Consider the following 15,178-nt stretch of genomic DNA (forward strand, 5'->3'; position numbering starts at 1 on the left):
GCAATAAAATCACTGGCCATGTACTGTGAACAGTTCGCATAGTTGCAAATGGATTAAACCCATCAGAAGCTAATCCCAGGCGAACATTTCTAGGATCCGCAGCAAATTTTGGATATCTACTATCTAAATTTTTCCAATCTTCAGAATCTGCCAGATGTCGTAGAACTCCATCTTTATTGCGCTCTTCATGATGCCATCGCATTTCTTTAGATTTTTTTGAAGACAAACAATCTTTGTAGCCTTGGTTTTAAAGAAAAGTACCTTAGGACCTTGGATGGAATTTTTTAAGAATTATTTTTCCATCTAGAAGCCCCACAAATTTTATAATTATTGGCATCCTTACTGGAAAACTCTTTCCAGAAAAGCATGCAGTCATTGGGACAAGCATCGATCTTTTCATATTTTAAGCCCAAACCTTCAACTATCTTTTTGGTCTCATAAAAAGAAGGAGGCAATTTTTCCCCTTCTGGTAGCACATCCTTCAATAGTCCAAGCAAAGAATCAAATGATTCATTTGACCATTTGAAAATACATTTTGTATGATAAATATGTAGCAAGAAGGACAATTTACTAAACTTCTTACATCCGGGATATAGTTCTTCATTAGCTTCCTTCATGAGCCATTCAAACTTATCCACCTTCAACTGAGTTTCCAAATAAAGTAGTATTTTCTTTAAGGTTTGATTCTATATCACCCCTTTCATTGACATCACTATCCATGAAATTTGTAGAGCCTCCAAAGGCATCATGTATCATTTATCTCATATCATCGCCCCTTAAAGTTGACTTGTTGTTATTAGTTAATCGAGGGTTGCTTGATACATTTAAGGACCCCCCATGACAAAACCAAGTATCATATGATAGCAAAATTCTATCATAAAGAAGATGATCATATGCTGTAGCTCGATTTACTTGATGGACAAGCACACATTTTGTACAAGGACAAGAAATATTTTCTCCTTCTTGTTTATTAGAAAAGGCATGATTTATGAAATCCTTTACTCCATCCAAGTATTCTTTACTAAGTTGGTCACAATGCATCCACTGTTTGTTTCTGGGATTTTCCATGACATTAAGATATTCGTTTTCCAAAACTTACTATAAGTACTAAACATATGTTAGTAAAAGAGGTGGACTTAATAAATAACAAAGCTATCAAACAAAACTCCATTACAGAAACAGGTGATATATAATAGCTATAAATAAAACTACTAAATAAAAACTAAGACCTAGTACGTCTAAGGTGAAAGTAAACTTGATTTGATTCACAAAAAACCAAAGAGGAGGGTTGTAGGTAATTCAAATAATATCTTTGGTGATCCTTTAGTGGCTGGGAATACATTAACTATTCAAAAAAGGGTTGTGTCATTTTTTAATGAAAAGAAAGGAAACTTTGATAAAGTAATTGTCCTACAGGGGTTCAAGAAAAATTACAAGATGAGGACTTAGATATGGTAGCTCCTGTAAGTGATCATAAAGCTTGGATTTACTGAATAATGTTTGAAAATTTGGACAAACTCTTGACAAGAAAGTATGTGAAACAACTTAAAACCAGCACTTGCTGTAACTCTTGAATCGAGTTTTAATCATGCGATTGGAACTTGAAAATTCTGGCCAAAAATTAAGTGAAATTAAAGATTCAAAGATTATTCATATTGTTTCTACAGATTTTAGAGAATCTGCGAAGAAATTAGGTACTAGAACCATTGATGAAGCAGGGGTAACACCAACATATATGGTGATTCATCCATAGAGTATTCGAGGTAAAAAATAAGTACCACCAGTGAGGGCAAAGTTACTAAATGTTTTGGCAGATTATGGCCTATTTGGTTGGACAAGGAAGTGATGTACAAGGGTGACTAAGAACTGATAAATCTTGTAATCTCCAAGAAAAAAGTGCAGCAACACAGCTGGATATTGGACAACGATAGCTCACAAAAACTCATTTGGAAGTTGTATACTTTCCTCGACTGTCCACTATGTGAAAAAGAGTAGGAGTTTACATTACAGAAAAATTGAATAACAGGATATCAATTCTAGCTTGGCATATGAAGCAGTTTCTACCCAATAAAATTTGTAGCACAGAGGTTTGTCTTTTGCAACAAATGCTACATGTGCAAAAGGGAGACAGAAGATGCATACTGTCTTTTCATAAATTGCCCTCTAATGATATGGTTATGGTAGATAATTTTGGGCATTTGATATATGAAGGGGGTTATGCCAAGATCAGTGAAGCAACCTTATTTGGATGGAACTAAAGATATTTTGGATGAAGAATGGAGAGTATATGAGTTGAAGTATAATAATCTCCCTATTAGCATTTTGGTGTGAGTCATGAAATAGTCATGAAGTAGATAGTTTGAAACAGCTTCTTAGTTTCCTCTCCACTTATTTAAAAAGAAATGCGATCTACTCTTTTAATCAGATGCAAAAAGCTAAGAACTTTGAGCTGAATTTTTTTATCTATGACACTATTAAAGCTGAATTTCCTTGTCAGCAACTATATAAGCTAAATTACCGGTCTACTAACTTATCAGGTCAAAGTTCTCATCTCTTAAGAGTTTAAAGAAAATACATTTCAAAGGTTAAGCAGAGGCCACGACTGAAACTTGCAGCAAACATAGTCTTTAACACACACAAATTTTCTCAACACAAGCAATATAATTGAGGTGGATTATATGGTGTCTAATGTATTCATTCCTATCTAATTGGACCTATGTCATTCCAATACCCAGTAGTATGTTTCTTGAAAAAATGATACCTTTAACTCTTTTAATACACATACATACTTACTCTCACAAACTACATGTAGAAGAAATAATTCAAAAGAAAATACTGACTTTAAGTCTTTAACACACACACACACTCTACATGAAGAAGAAATAACTCAAGAAAATAAATGCTTTATGTAAGTCTTCAACACACACACACTACATATAGAAGAAAAAATTCAAAAATCAAGAACTGACCCATTTCATTCCGATACTAGATAATATGTTTACTAAACAAAAAAATGACAACTTTAAGTCTTTAACGCCCACAACACACACACACAACACTCTAAATCTAGAGAAAATAATTCAAAAAAAGAAAAGATAACTTTTAAGTCTTCAACACACACAAACACACACACAGAGTAATCAATTCACGAATCAGTGGGGAAAAAAAGCAATAATCTACTATCCATCAAATTAATAGTAGGCAATATCACACACCGCACTTACCAAAAAAAAATATTTTTACAAAATCAAAAATAATCTCAAGTGTTCGGTACCTTGAATGATTCCTATAAAACCTACAAGAAAAAGTAAATAAAAAATAAAATTAAGAACAAATCTTCAAATGTCAAATGATTTCCCATATTAGTTTTGATAAATTCAATTAGTCAATAAAACTTAACCCAAAAACACAATATTATAGAAATTCTAACATATAATAAAAATTTCCACAAAGGCTATGTGTTAGGATCACCCTAGAAAGATTGCGAATTGTACCAGAAGGTTTGAAATTATTGAAATTGAAAACTTGTATTGAAGAAAATAGTGAGAATCAATGGAGAATTACCTTTGAGAATCAATGGTGAGTATTTTGTGAGATTGAATGGTGAATTTACTGTGAAGAAATACACTTAAGCATCAATGGTGAATATCTTGTGATATTCAATGCTGAATTTACTGTGAAGAAAGGCACTTGGACGGCACCTTCGAGAGGTTACTAGGTGATAGGATTTACTGATTATAAGTATATAAGCACTTATTAATAATTGAAGGGAAAATTTAATTATAGTAGAAAAAATGGTGGGAAAAATAAAAGGAGAAAAGTTGTGTTCAATTAGTGACATTTAGTGGAGAATCATTTTTATTGTCGCTAAAAAGATATATTTTAGTAGCTAAAGTTGAAATACCGCTAGTGTTTCACCTTTAATAATTAATTAGAGGCGAGTGATTAATTTCCATTAAATAATTGCCGCGAAATCCCTATTTTCTAGTAGTGGTTGATGTTACTTCTGTTGTTGAGTTTGGATTCGTGATTGTATGCAAGATTTATGGTCTTTGACCCTAGTATGTGGAATTTATGTGATGTTGTGATGAGCCCTTTTGAAGTTGGTGTCTATGTGAGGTGTTCATGACATTAGGGTGTAGAGATGGTTGAATAAGCGGAGTATGCACCCCATAGGTTGGATGAAAGGTTGAGGTGAAGCATAGAGGGGTATTGCAGTATGTTAAAGGGGAAACCCAAACTTGTGGGCTAGTCCATGCATACCTAGTGTTTGATAAAATGCCTTAGTGAGCGGAATGAGCCATAATAATAATATGAAACCCCTGAGTAGGTGTACAACCGGACATGTCTAATGGTTGTCAAAAGACTGTAGTGAGTAAGTTGAGACGAAAGAGCGGTAAATCTCCCAAGTGAGTGCTCTTTGATTTATTTTAAGTTTTGATACATGCTAAGTGGTTAGCAAGAGAGTAATGACATGATAGTGTGAAGTTTTCCCAAAATCTCGTGATATCTAGATATATGGCAAGACTGATACAGGTGTGAAGTACTTGATACAAGACTTCATTGAATGGAGTATAATTTAATAGCATATCTTCCTTAAGGTAGTTTGTGATGATGAATCGATATTGATGACCCCCTAAATATTGGGAGCGATCCTTTGGTAATCATGATAGTGATAAAGGTGTATATTTCCTAAATAATAGATGCGATGCCGTAAGGTTAGTGAGGGGGAAAGTATGTTATGATTCTGAAATACTTAGAGTGACCCCTTAGTAGTTGTGATGATGAGTAGACGTTTGTGAATCCTTGGAGGCTTGAGGTGATGTTCTAATGATTGTGAAATTAAATATATGGCATGATTTCTGAGTTTCTGATGAATATACCTGAGTGATGGTAATGATGCATAAATGCTTGTGATGCTTGAATGAATGATGATGCTTTAGTTCTATGTTATCAAGTACTGGAGGTATTTTACCCAAAAATAGAGCTGTTGTCTAGAGCCCTTGTCAGTTTCTCAATAATTCCAACCGAGCCATAATTTTTATAACTCAGTGAACTATAGAACTCTGTATTCTCAGACAAGTATGAAGCTTAATAAAGCTCAGTAATCTCAATTATCTCTGTGATCTCTGTATTGCTAGTAATCTAGCCTCAGATCTGTACTCAGCCCAGTCCTAATGGAACTCAAGTGATTCAATTCCAATCTCAGAAATGATTTGAATAATCTAATCAAGCTATGTATCATCAGTCAGATACCATGATTCGATATTATTTCTATCAAATACAGAACCAAGTGATCTCAGCGTATTTCAGCCAGATCATTTGAGAAACATGATTATGTAAACAGATCTAGCTTTATTATTTTCATTCTAAGGGTTCAGTGAGAGTCTTTCAGTTGAGAGTAAAAACTAGCACTGAGAGAGGGAAGGGATGGCGATTTCTCCTACCAGAGAGAGAGGCCGGAGTCGTTAGTAGCAATCCCTGAACTCTAGACCTGCGTAGCCAGCGTAGGATACAAGAGTCCCCGTCAGTAGAGGCTGTCACCGTCAGAGAGGTTGCCTATTATATTGCCTCAGGTCGACTTCCTGCGAGGGTCATCCCATCAGAGAGGCTTGACCTGAGAGTGAGTCTTTACCCATGGCACGGTATTGACGCCCTTTCACCTGGGGTTACAGGTTGAACCCCACCTGTGGTAGGTCGGGGCATATCGGTTAAGTGACTACTTCCCACAGTTGTAGTTTTAGTATCAATCTTTAGAAGTCAAGACCGTGTGGTACATTCATCTATCTCAGTAAGGAACTCAGATAGTTCCATTGATTCATGGACCATCCCGTCAGATAGGCTTGGCCTCATATATAGATGCTTACTATCATATTTAAAGATATCCCATCAGAGAGGCTTGATCTCAGTCTCAAATCATATTGAATATTCTTATTATCATATTTAAAGATCTCCCGTCAGATAGGCTTGGTCTCCTTCTCAGAATTTGTTGAGTATTCTTATTGTTAGATTCGGATATAATCCTATTTTATTATCATTGATAAAGCTTCGGAAGTTATCTATTAGAAAAGCTGAATCTTTAATTCTGTCGGTTAAAAGCGGTAAGCTCAGAACTCAGTCTTTGATATAAGTATACTCAGATCCTCAGTTATCAGTAGCAGATGAGTCAATGGTTTAGTATCTCAGTGATGGTAGTGAGTTTAGCTCGTAGTAAAGCGGTACCCAAGGTCAAGTCTCTAGAGTTGTGATGATTATGAGTATGATTCATGCATTCTTGTATGTGTTCTTGTTTTCATGCGGTATTCTCATGATCATTTAGGTTATACATATTTTGCATGTATGAGCCCTTGCATTTAGCCCTACCCCGTCTACATACTCAATACAGTTTGTGCTAATGCGTTTGCTCTATGGTGTCTCATTTTATACCATATGTTTATAGGCACAAGACCCAGAGTATCATCAGCAGATTAGTCTCAGTCAGCAGCAATAGCAGTGAGTCCTCTTCTTTCGAGGATGAGTTTGAGTTTCCCAGTCAACAGCAGTAGCAGTGAGTCCTCTTCTTTCGAGGATAAGTTTGAGTTTTCTATTATTGTAATCAAAATCTTATTTACTTTCAGTTGATGGAGTTAGTTGGGGACCTATCCCATCAACTACACAGTTCAGTCAGATTAGAGGCTTTTAACATGGATGTATTGTATAGTATTCAGTTTTATATTTTGAGTATTTATAGACGTGTTGAACCTTATGGCCAGTTTCAGCATTTATTCCAGATATTATGTCGTGTATAGGTATAAATATCAAAAAAGGGTTAGTTTGTGGTTTTTCGAGGTCACAAGCATCGTGTGACATCTTGGGATGGGATCTAAGGGTGTTACAACAACCTGCTTAGAATCAATCAGTTTTATGATGTAGGATTTGGAGTCTCTTTCAAAGTCAAAAGTTGTGTCATCAAACATGATAAAAGAAATATTTCTCTCATCGGTGAACGTGAAGATAGTATTTATGTTCTAAATAATCCTAATTTTGCTACTCTAACTTGTCTTACTATGAAAATTAATAACACTTGGTTGTGGCACAGAAAGCTTGAACATGCCAGTATACATATCATTGAGAAACTCTCCAGACTTGAACTAGTGGAAGATTTACAAAACTTAAATTTGAAAAGGATCACATCTGTGATGCTTGCCAATTGGGTAAACAGATTCGGACATCATATAAAGTCCAAGATATTGTCACTGCTCCTAAACCACTTCAAATAATCTACATAGATCTGTTTGGTCCTACCAAGACCACAAGTATCGGTGGAAAAAATATATTTTTGTTATTGTTTATGATTATTCTCATTTTACCTGGGTAATGTTTATTGTATATAAACATGAGGCTTTTAAAAACTTTGAGATCTCTTGTAGAAAAGTTCAAAGAGAAGCAGGACACTTTATCACCTATGTTCACAGTGATCATGGAGGAGAGTTAGAGAACAAAGCCTTTGAAGAATACTGTGCTTAGAATGGTTTCTCTCAAAATTTCTCATACTGCGGTCTCCTCAACAAAATAGTATAGTGGAGCAAAAGAATTAATCTCTTTAAGAAACTGCAAGAACCATGCTGCTAGAACACAATCTTCCAAATCACTTTTGGATAGAGGCAGTAAGCACAACTTGTCACACTATCAACAGATGCCTCGTCAGACAAATTCTAAAGAAGATCCCCTATGAGCTGTGGAAAGGGGAAAATCCCAATATTAGTTACTTTCACCCTTTTGGATGCAAGTGCTTCATCTACAAAAATGGTAAGAATAACTTAGAAAAATTCAATCCATGAAGTGATGAAGGTATTTTTCTTGGTTACTCTCCCACCAGTCGTGCCTATAGAGCTTATTATAAAATGACTTTATGTCTTGAAGAATCTATGCATATTGTATTTGATGAAACTAACCACCCTCCTATGAGTTTGAGTATTGATAAAGAGTAGGCAAATGATCTACAATCCAAAGCCAAAGCAAACACAACTCTTAAGCCACGAAATGATGAATCGACTACAGCCCCTCTAAAGTCAACTCCTACCGATGAAATAACTAAAACAAATATTCCAATATAATGGAGATACAATTCTAGATTTCCAAATAAATTTATCATTGGAAGCCCAGATGATTATATGTAGACAAGAGCTTTATTGAGACATAAAGATTGATGAAGATTGCTCTTGTATCTCAAATCGAGCCCAAGAAGATTGATGAAGCCCTCAAAGATGAATCTTAGATCAAGGACATGAAGGAAGAATTAGATCAATTTAAATGAAATTAAGTCTGGAATCTAGTTGAAAGACCCAAAAATTGCTCAGTAGTTGAAATCAGATGGGTCTATAGAAATAAATTAAATAAAGAAGGTAAGGTTATTAGAAATAAGGCCAGACTTGTAGCTCAAGGATACTCTAAAAAATAAGGTATTGATTATGATGAAACCTTTGCTCCTGTGTCAAGGTTAGGGTCAATTTGAATTTTACTAGCCTTTGTTGCCTTCAAGTGCTTTAAACTATGTCAAATGGACGTCAAAAGTGCCTTTTAAATGGATTTATTCATGAAGAAGGTTTTTGTAAAACAACCTCCATCTTTTGAAAATCCATCCAAACCATATTTTTAAACTATCAAAAGCACTCTACGGTCTCAAAAAAGCTCCAAATGCTTGGTATGAGAGGTTGAGTACCTTCGTGTTAAACAATAATTTCAAAAGAGGTAAAACTACTACTACTCTTTTTATCCAAAAACTTAACTCTAATTTACTCATTGTGCAAATTTATGTTGGCAATATTATCTTTGGTTGTCCTAATATTTTCTTGTGTGAGAATTTTGCCAATTTGATGAAAGAAAAATTTGAAATGAGTCTCATGGGAGAGCTCACATTTTTCTTGGGATTACAAATCAAGCAAACTCCCAATGGTATGTTCATTAATCAAGCCAAATATACAAAGGAACTTATCAAAAAGTTTTGTATTAAATAGGGAAAGGCTTATGGAACTCGAATGATTCCCTTCATAAGTCTTGATTCAAATTCATCTGAAAAAGACGTTGATGAAAAGACATATAGAGGAATGATTAGATCACTCCTCTAGTTGATCGTGCTGATTTTTCAGGTGATAAGAATAATAAAAAAAGCACTAGTGGGACATGCCGAATTCTTGGTGATGCCTTGATTTCATGGACAGCAAGAAGCAAACTTCAGCTACTCTATTAACCACCCAAGATGAATATATAGCCGTTGGAAGTTTTGGTACTCAAATTTTATGGATCATGCATCAATTACTTGATTTTAATCTGTCTTTTGAATCTGTGCCTATAATATGTGACAACACTCGTCCAATTAGTTTGTCTAAATATACTGTGCATCATTCTAGGGCTAAGCACATTGACATTAAACACCATTTTATTCGAGATCATGTAGAAAATGACAATTTTTTCCTAACATTTGTTGATTTCAAAAATCAGTTGGCAGGCATTTTTACTAAACCCTTGTTAGAAGAAAGATTTTATTTCTTACAAAAAAATCTTGGTGTTGTCAAAATTAATGACTTGTAATTTCTTATTTTTGGTAAAATATTTTTTTAACTACTATTGCATCCTAATGTAGTATTTTTTTAATTTTAATTTTGGTAAACCTATTTTTGAATAAGAGCCATCATTATTTTTACCCTTTTCACGCCACCTTTCTCTCTCTCTCTCATTTACAACCTCTTTACCCATTTCTCTTCCCAACACCTTTTTCTTCCGTGTTTTCACTTCAAGCAATTGCCTTTATTCACTTCGCATCATTTTATCTTCCCCTTAGATCACCCACCCCACTTTATCTACCCACTTCTTCATCTTATTCTCTACCCCTTTAAAACCCTTGTTAAGATTTTGTCTCTATCAAATGATCATAACTCGCCCCATGCCTAATCTCTCCAAAACCCTTCCTGACCTCTACTTTAATAATCATATCCACATCTCTAAATCTTCTTATGGATCTTTTTCAAACTCTCAACAGCTAGCTGTCACTAAAAAATGCTTTGCCCCAAACCCTATTTTGTCAATCAAGAAACCTCGTTCAATCCCTCTGGGTCTCCTTTTTCTAGAAGACATGCATAAGTTTTGGACCTACTCGCAAAAAGACGAGTTTACTGCTTTGAAGAATCGCCCAACTGTACCTGGTTGTGTAGTGAATCTCTACCACAAGGTATGGTACTACTTGAACTATGAGAACCTTTTACTCCTATTTTCCTCTTTAATGTCTAGTTCACACAAGTTACGAGTTATCCAAAATCTCTATGCTCTAAGGTAAACTAATTTAATTATCCTAATTGCTCAATGATCTCATAATTAAAACTTTCAACATATATAACAGACTTGACACAAGTGTGTTTCTGATTTGTACTTGCAATAAGAGAGTAAAGATGACCTTCAAGGTAAATGTGAATAAAATATTATATGTAACCAAGAATATATATTGTTTATAAGTTTTTTTAAATACCAAAAAAGTATAATAAATTCATATTTTTGTATGACCATGCGAAGCGTGAACAAGTTGACTAGTTGAAGTATATAAGACCTGGATGTAACAAAGTCCTTCTTAGAGTAGTCTGCTTCAATCAATCAGTCAACACACACACATATATATAACAAAGTCCTTCTTAGATTAGTCTGCTTCAATCAATCAATCAACACACACACATATATATATGAGAATCATGACCATGTTGATGTGACATGCTTAAGAGGCCAGTATTTACATTTATCATTTATCCTTTTTGGTTATTTTTTTAATCATTTACAACAACAACATACTCAGTGTATTCCCATCAAGTGAGGTCTGAGGAAGGTAAAGTGTACGCAGTTCATTCCATTACCTTAAATGAAGTAGAGAAGCTATTTTCGATAGACCTTCAGCTCAGGACAGATAACAATATAACAAACAAACCACATAAAAGCTTACATCCACACGGCAATACTATAATAAAAGGTAGAAAAGGATAATAACTAAAACAAGACACGCATAAGATGATACTAAAAAGTATCTATTCGAAAAACATAGGTATCACCAATACACCACAGACGTACTCCTACACACTAACCCTCTACCCTAATCCGTTTCCTCCACACCTTCCTATCAAGGGTCATATCCTCCGTAAGCTATAACTACTCTATGTCATGTCTAATCACCTCCCTGCCTAAAACCATCTGTATCCATCCTCTCCCACCGTCGTACTGGAGCACCCGTACCCCTCTTCATCACATGCCCAAACCATCGCAATCTCACTTTCTTTATCTTGTCCTTTACCAAAGCCACCCCTATCTTCTCCCAGATAATCTCATTTCTAACCCTATCCATCCTGGTAAGTCCACACATTCATTGCAACATTCTTATCTCTATCACCTTCAGCTTTTGTATATGGGAGTTCTTAACTGGCCAACACTCCGCTCTATATAACATAGCCGATTGAACTACCACTCTGTAGAACTTACCCTTAAGCTTAGATGACACCTTCTTATTACACAAGACTCCCTAAGCAAACCTCCATTTCAACCACCCTTCACCAATATGGTGTGTGACATCCTCATCAATCTCCCTATTCCCTTGAATCATAGACCCAAAGTACTTAAAACTCTCTCTTTTCTGGACTATCTAGGAATCAAGCTTCACTACCACATCCATCTCGTGCGATAAATCACTAAACCTACATTCCAAATACTCTATCCTAGTCCTGCTCAACCTAAAACCTTTAAACTCAAGGGTCTATCTCCAAAGCTTCAACTTATCATTAACTCCTCCCCGAGTTTCATTAATCAGAACAACATCATTACTAAATAACATACACTAGGGCACCTCCCTTTGGATATGTCGCATCAGAACATCCATCACCAAGGCAAATAAAAATAGGCTAAGAGGCGATCCCTGGTACAACCTTTTTAAAATCAGAAAGTGCTTCGTATCCCCTTCTGCCGTAATCACTCAAGTCTTCGCATCATCGTACATGTCCTGTATCGACCTAATGTATGCCACAGGCACCCCTCTAGCCTCCACGCACCTCCACAATATCTCTCTAGGAACTTTGTCATACATCTTCTCAAGATCGATAAACACCATGTGCAGGTCCTTCTTTCTCTCCTTAAACTGCTCTACTAATCTCTTCACGAGGTAAATGACCTCAGTAATCGAGCGATCTGGCATAAAACCAAAATGATTCTCGGAAATTGGCATGATCCTTCTCAGTCTCAACTCTACCACAATTTCCCAAACCTTCATAGTATGACTCAAAAACTTGATACCCCTATAGTTGTTGCAACTTTGAATGTCCCCCCTGTTCTTATATAGAGGAAACATCATACTCCATATCCACGCTCCTATATCTTTGCCGCCATAAAATGGTGTTAAATAATCTCGTCAGCCACTCCAAACTTGTCCCGTCAATGCTCTTCCAAAAGTCCATCGGAATCTCATCTGTCCCAGTCGTCCTGCCCCTACGCATCCTGCGAATAGCCCCCTTTACCCCCTCCACCTTGATACACCTACAATAAGCATAATCACGACACTTCTTTGAGTTCTCCAAATCCCCCAGGATGAAACCCTTATCCCCCTAATCATTCAAAAGTCTATGGAAATAAGATTGCCACCTCTTCCTAATGAGGGCATCCTCCACCAACACTTTGTCATCCTCTCCCTTGATGCACTTCACTTGGTCAAGGTCACGCACCTTCCATTCCATATCCTTGGAAAGACTATACAACTTTCTATCCCCTTCTTTCTCCTCTAAAGCCGCATACAAGCTCTCGAAAGCCATTGTTTTCGCCGCAGTAACCGCTACCTTAGCCTCTTTCCTAGCTAACTTATACTTTTCTTTATTCGTCCACTTCTCCTCATCATCCTTGATCTTTACCAACTTAGCATACGCCACCTTCTTAGTCTTCACCTTCCGTTTGACTTCTTCATTCCACCACCAGTCCCCCTGGTGCTTGCCCGACCGGCCTCTCAAAACACCTAACACCTCTTTAGCAGTCTCCCTAATGCAACTGGAAGTCGTCTCCCACATACTATCCACATCCCCTTTACTCTCCAAGCCCCCGGAGTCGTCAACTTTCCCTCTATCTCCAACGCACTTGCCAAAGTCAAACTACCCCACTTAATCTTGGGTTGATCCTCCACTCCCCTCTTTTTTCTGTCCTTTCTGATTACCAATTCCTTCATTAGAAGCTTATGTTGGGTCGAAAGAATCTCTCTAGGTATGACTTTATAGTCATTTTTTATTATATATTTTTTCATCATTTCTCAACATAATAATTGTCGTTTGAATTAACCAAAAAAATCTCATGAATTAAGTAGGAATCCTTTATTCAAGAACCAACCAACGTACAACTTTGTAATAAGCCTACTTAAGTAACTGTTTTATCCAAACCATGTTGCCACTTAACTAATTGGTTTATCCAGCCCACGTTGAAACAATAATTACTGACACATTAAATCCTATTTACAATAAAACCTAGCTAAAGCCAGCCTTTTCCTCCCCAATCAACTTCACATTTCATGATACATCATCAATTATTGAAAGAAGAAATATCGTACTACTCTTCTGGCAGAAGTTACTTAGAAGCCATAAATTTTTTGAGATGATAAATTCTTTTTGTTACTTTTGGTACTCAAAACACTCTACTATGTGAAATTAGGAATTGGCAATGAGCAAGAATGTTTTGTTTTCCCTATTATAGGTCTTCTCGCCTACTTCACAAATAGTGTCAATGGCGCCGGAAGAAAAGACTATGCCTCGGCATTCTCCTCCCAATTTTTTAATTGCGAGCTTTGAAAATTTATTTTGTTTTCAAACGTGTGTATGGATTCTATACTTATTGATTTTGTTTTGTCATATAAGTCAATTTAATGAATTTCAGTACCCTAGCAGGCTAGCATATTATGTTTGAATGATTTTGTTTGGAAACACAGAAAAATAAGAAGATAAGAAGGTGAAAAGAGAAGGTGGGTACTTAAATTTGTACTTTATTTGTTCCTCAAATTTGTAACTTATCTTTTTGCGTTAAAAATATTATTTGGAAGATGGCATATTTATTTCTTCGTCATAATAATATGGTTAGATATTTACCTTTTCATCGGTTGTTAGCTTTTTTTCATCCCCTAAACCTTATCATTATATATTGTTGTTTGTTTCTAATTTTCAAAGTCCTCGAGGTTAGTACTCATTACAGTAACACGCAAAAGAGTTAATATTAAGAGAACTAAAGAAATAGGGATGAGCAATGCTTAATTTTTAATTATCGTTTTCTCATTTTATCTTTAGTAGTAAATGTTTTTGAAGACGTATATATTTTTTAAGACTACGAATACTTTAATAATAATAACGGTGAGATGACACATGAATAAATTAAATATTTCATGAAGCGAAATTATATTTTACGACATAATAAGAATAAAATGGTCAAACTCTTCCTAAATATGTTTTTAAGGAGTGTATAAAAGAAAAATATGAAAAAAGTTTGGCATGGAAGGAATATAAATTAAGTCATGAGTCCATCTGAGAAGTTGAAGAACAACACATTTCGAACAAAAAAAATTAAACAGTTGAATTTGATTTATATCAAGAATTTGTTAAGGATTTGGTAGCATTCTTCTCATGTATTTCACGGGTATCATCAATGCTTCTCTAATTAATTTCAATTAAATAACTATATATGTAACGTACTAGAGTATATATTATTAATTAATTTTAATTTTGCTTATTATATATGTCAGTCATTTGTGTAGTATTGAATAGAGGTGTGCATCAGTCGATTCGGTTTGATTTTACATATTATCGGTTCGGTTTATCGATTTTTGATTTTTTAAATATGTTAAACCAATAAGATATTTTTTTTATCGATTTTCGGTTTAGTTATTGATTTTTAGTCCTTAACGGTTCGATTTAACCGATAAGAAAATATTCATAAAATAGAAATAGCAGTAATTAACATGAAAAAAAAAATTGAATCTTAGTTGCAGTCAAAAATCCTACATGATGTGTTTAAATTTACAAAAATCTTCAAGTTTGAACTAAATATTGTTAGGAGAAATTAAGAGTTTGTATAATTGAAATAATAGATTTGTTAATTTGTAGAAATAAAAGAGAAATATATATATATATATATATATATATATATATATATA

The 15,178-nt window shown here is 35.0% G+C and overlaps 1 protein-coding gene across 1 annotated transcript; it reads right to left on the bottom strand.

The window, feature by feature from the left end:
* Nucleotides 1-11,980: 11,980 nt before the first annotated feature.
* LOC107849229 lies at nucleotides 11,981-13,213 on the bottom strand. Its single transcript, XM_047401580.1, has 4 exons — nucleotides 13,061-13,213; nucleotides 12,643-12,974; nucleotides 12,428-12,537; nucleotides 11,981-12,249 (listed from the first exon to the last, which is right to left on the bottom strand). The coding sequence occupies exons 1-4, from the start codon at nucleotides 13,211-13,213 to the stop codon at nucleotides 11,981-11,983; spliced, it is 864 nt and encodes a 287-aa protein (XP_047257536.1).
* Nucleotides 13,214-15,178: the final 1,965 nt, after the last annotated feature.

Source organism: Capsicum annuum, chromosome 12 (genome assembly GCF_002878395.1).
Source record: "Capsicum annuum cultivar UCD-10X-F1 chromosome 12, UCD10Xv1.1, whole genome shotgun sequence".
In the NCBI taxonomy this organism is placed as follows: domain Eukaryota; kingdom Viridiplantae; phylum Streptophyta; class Magnoliopsida; order Solanales; family Solanaceae; genus Capsicum; species Capsicum annuum.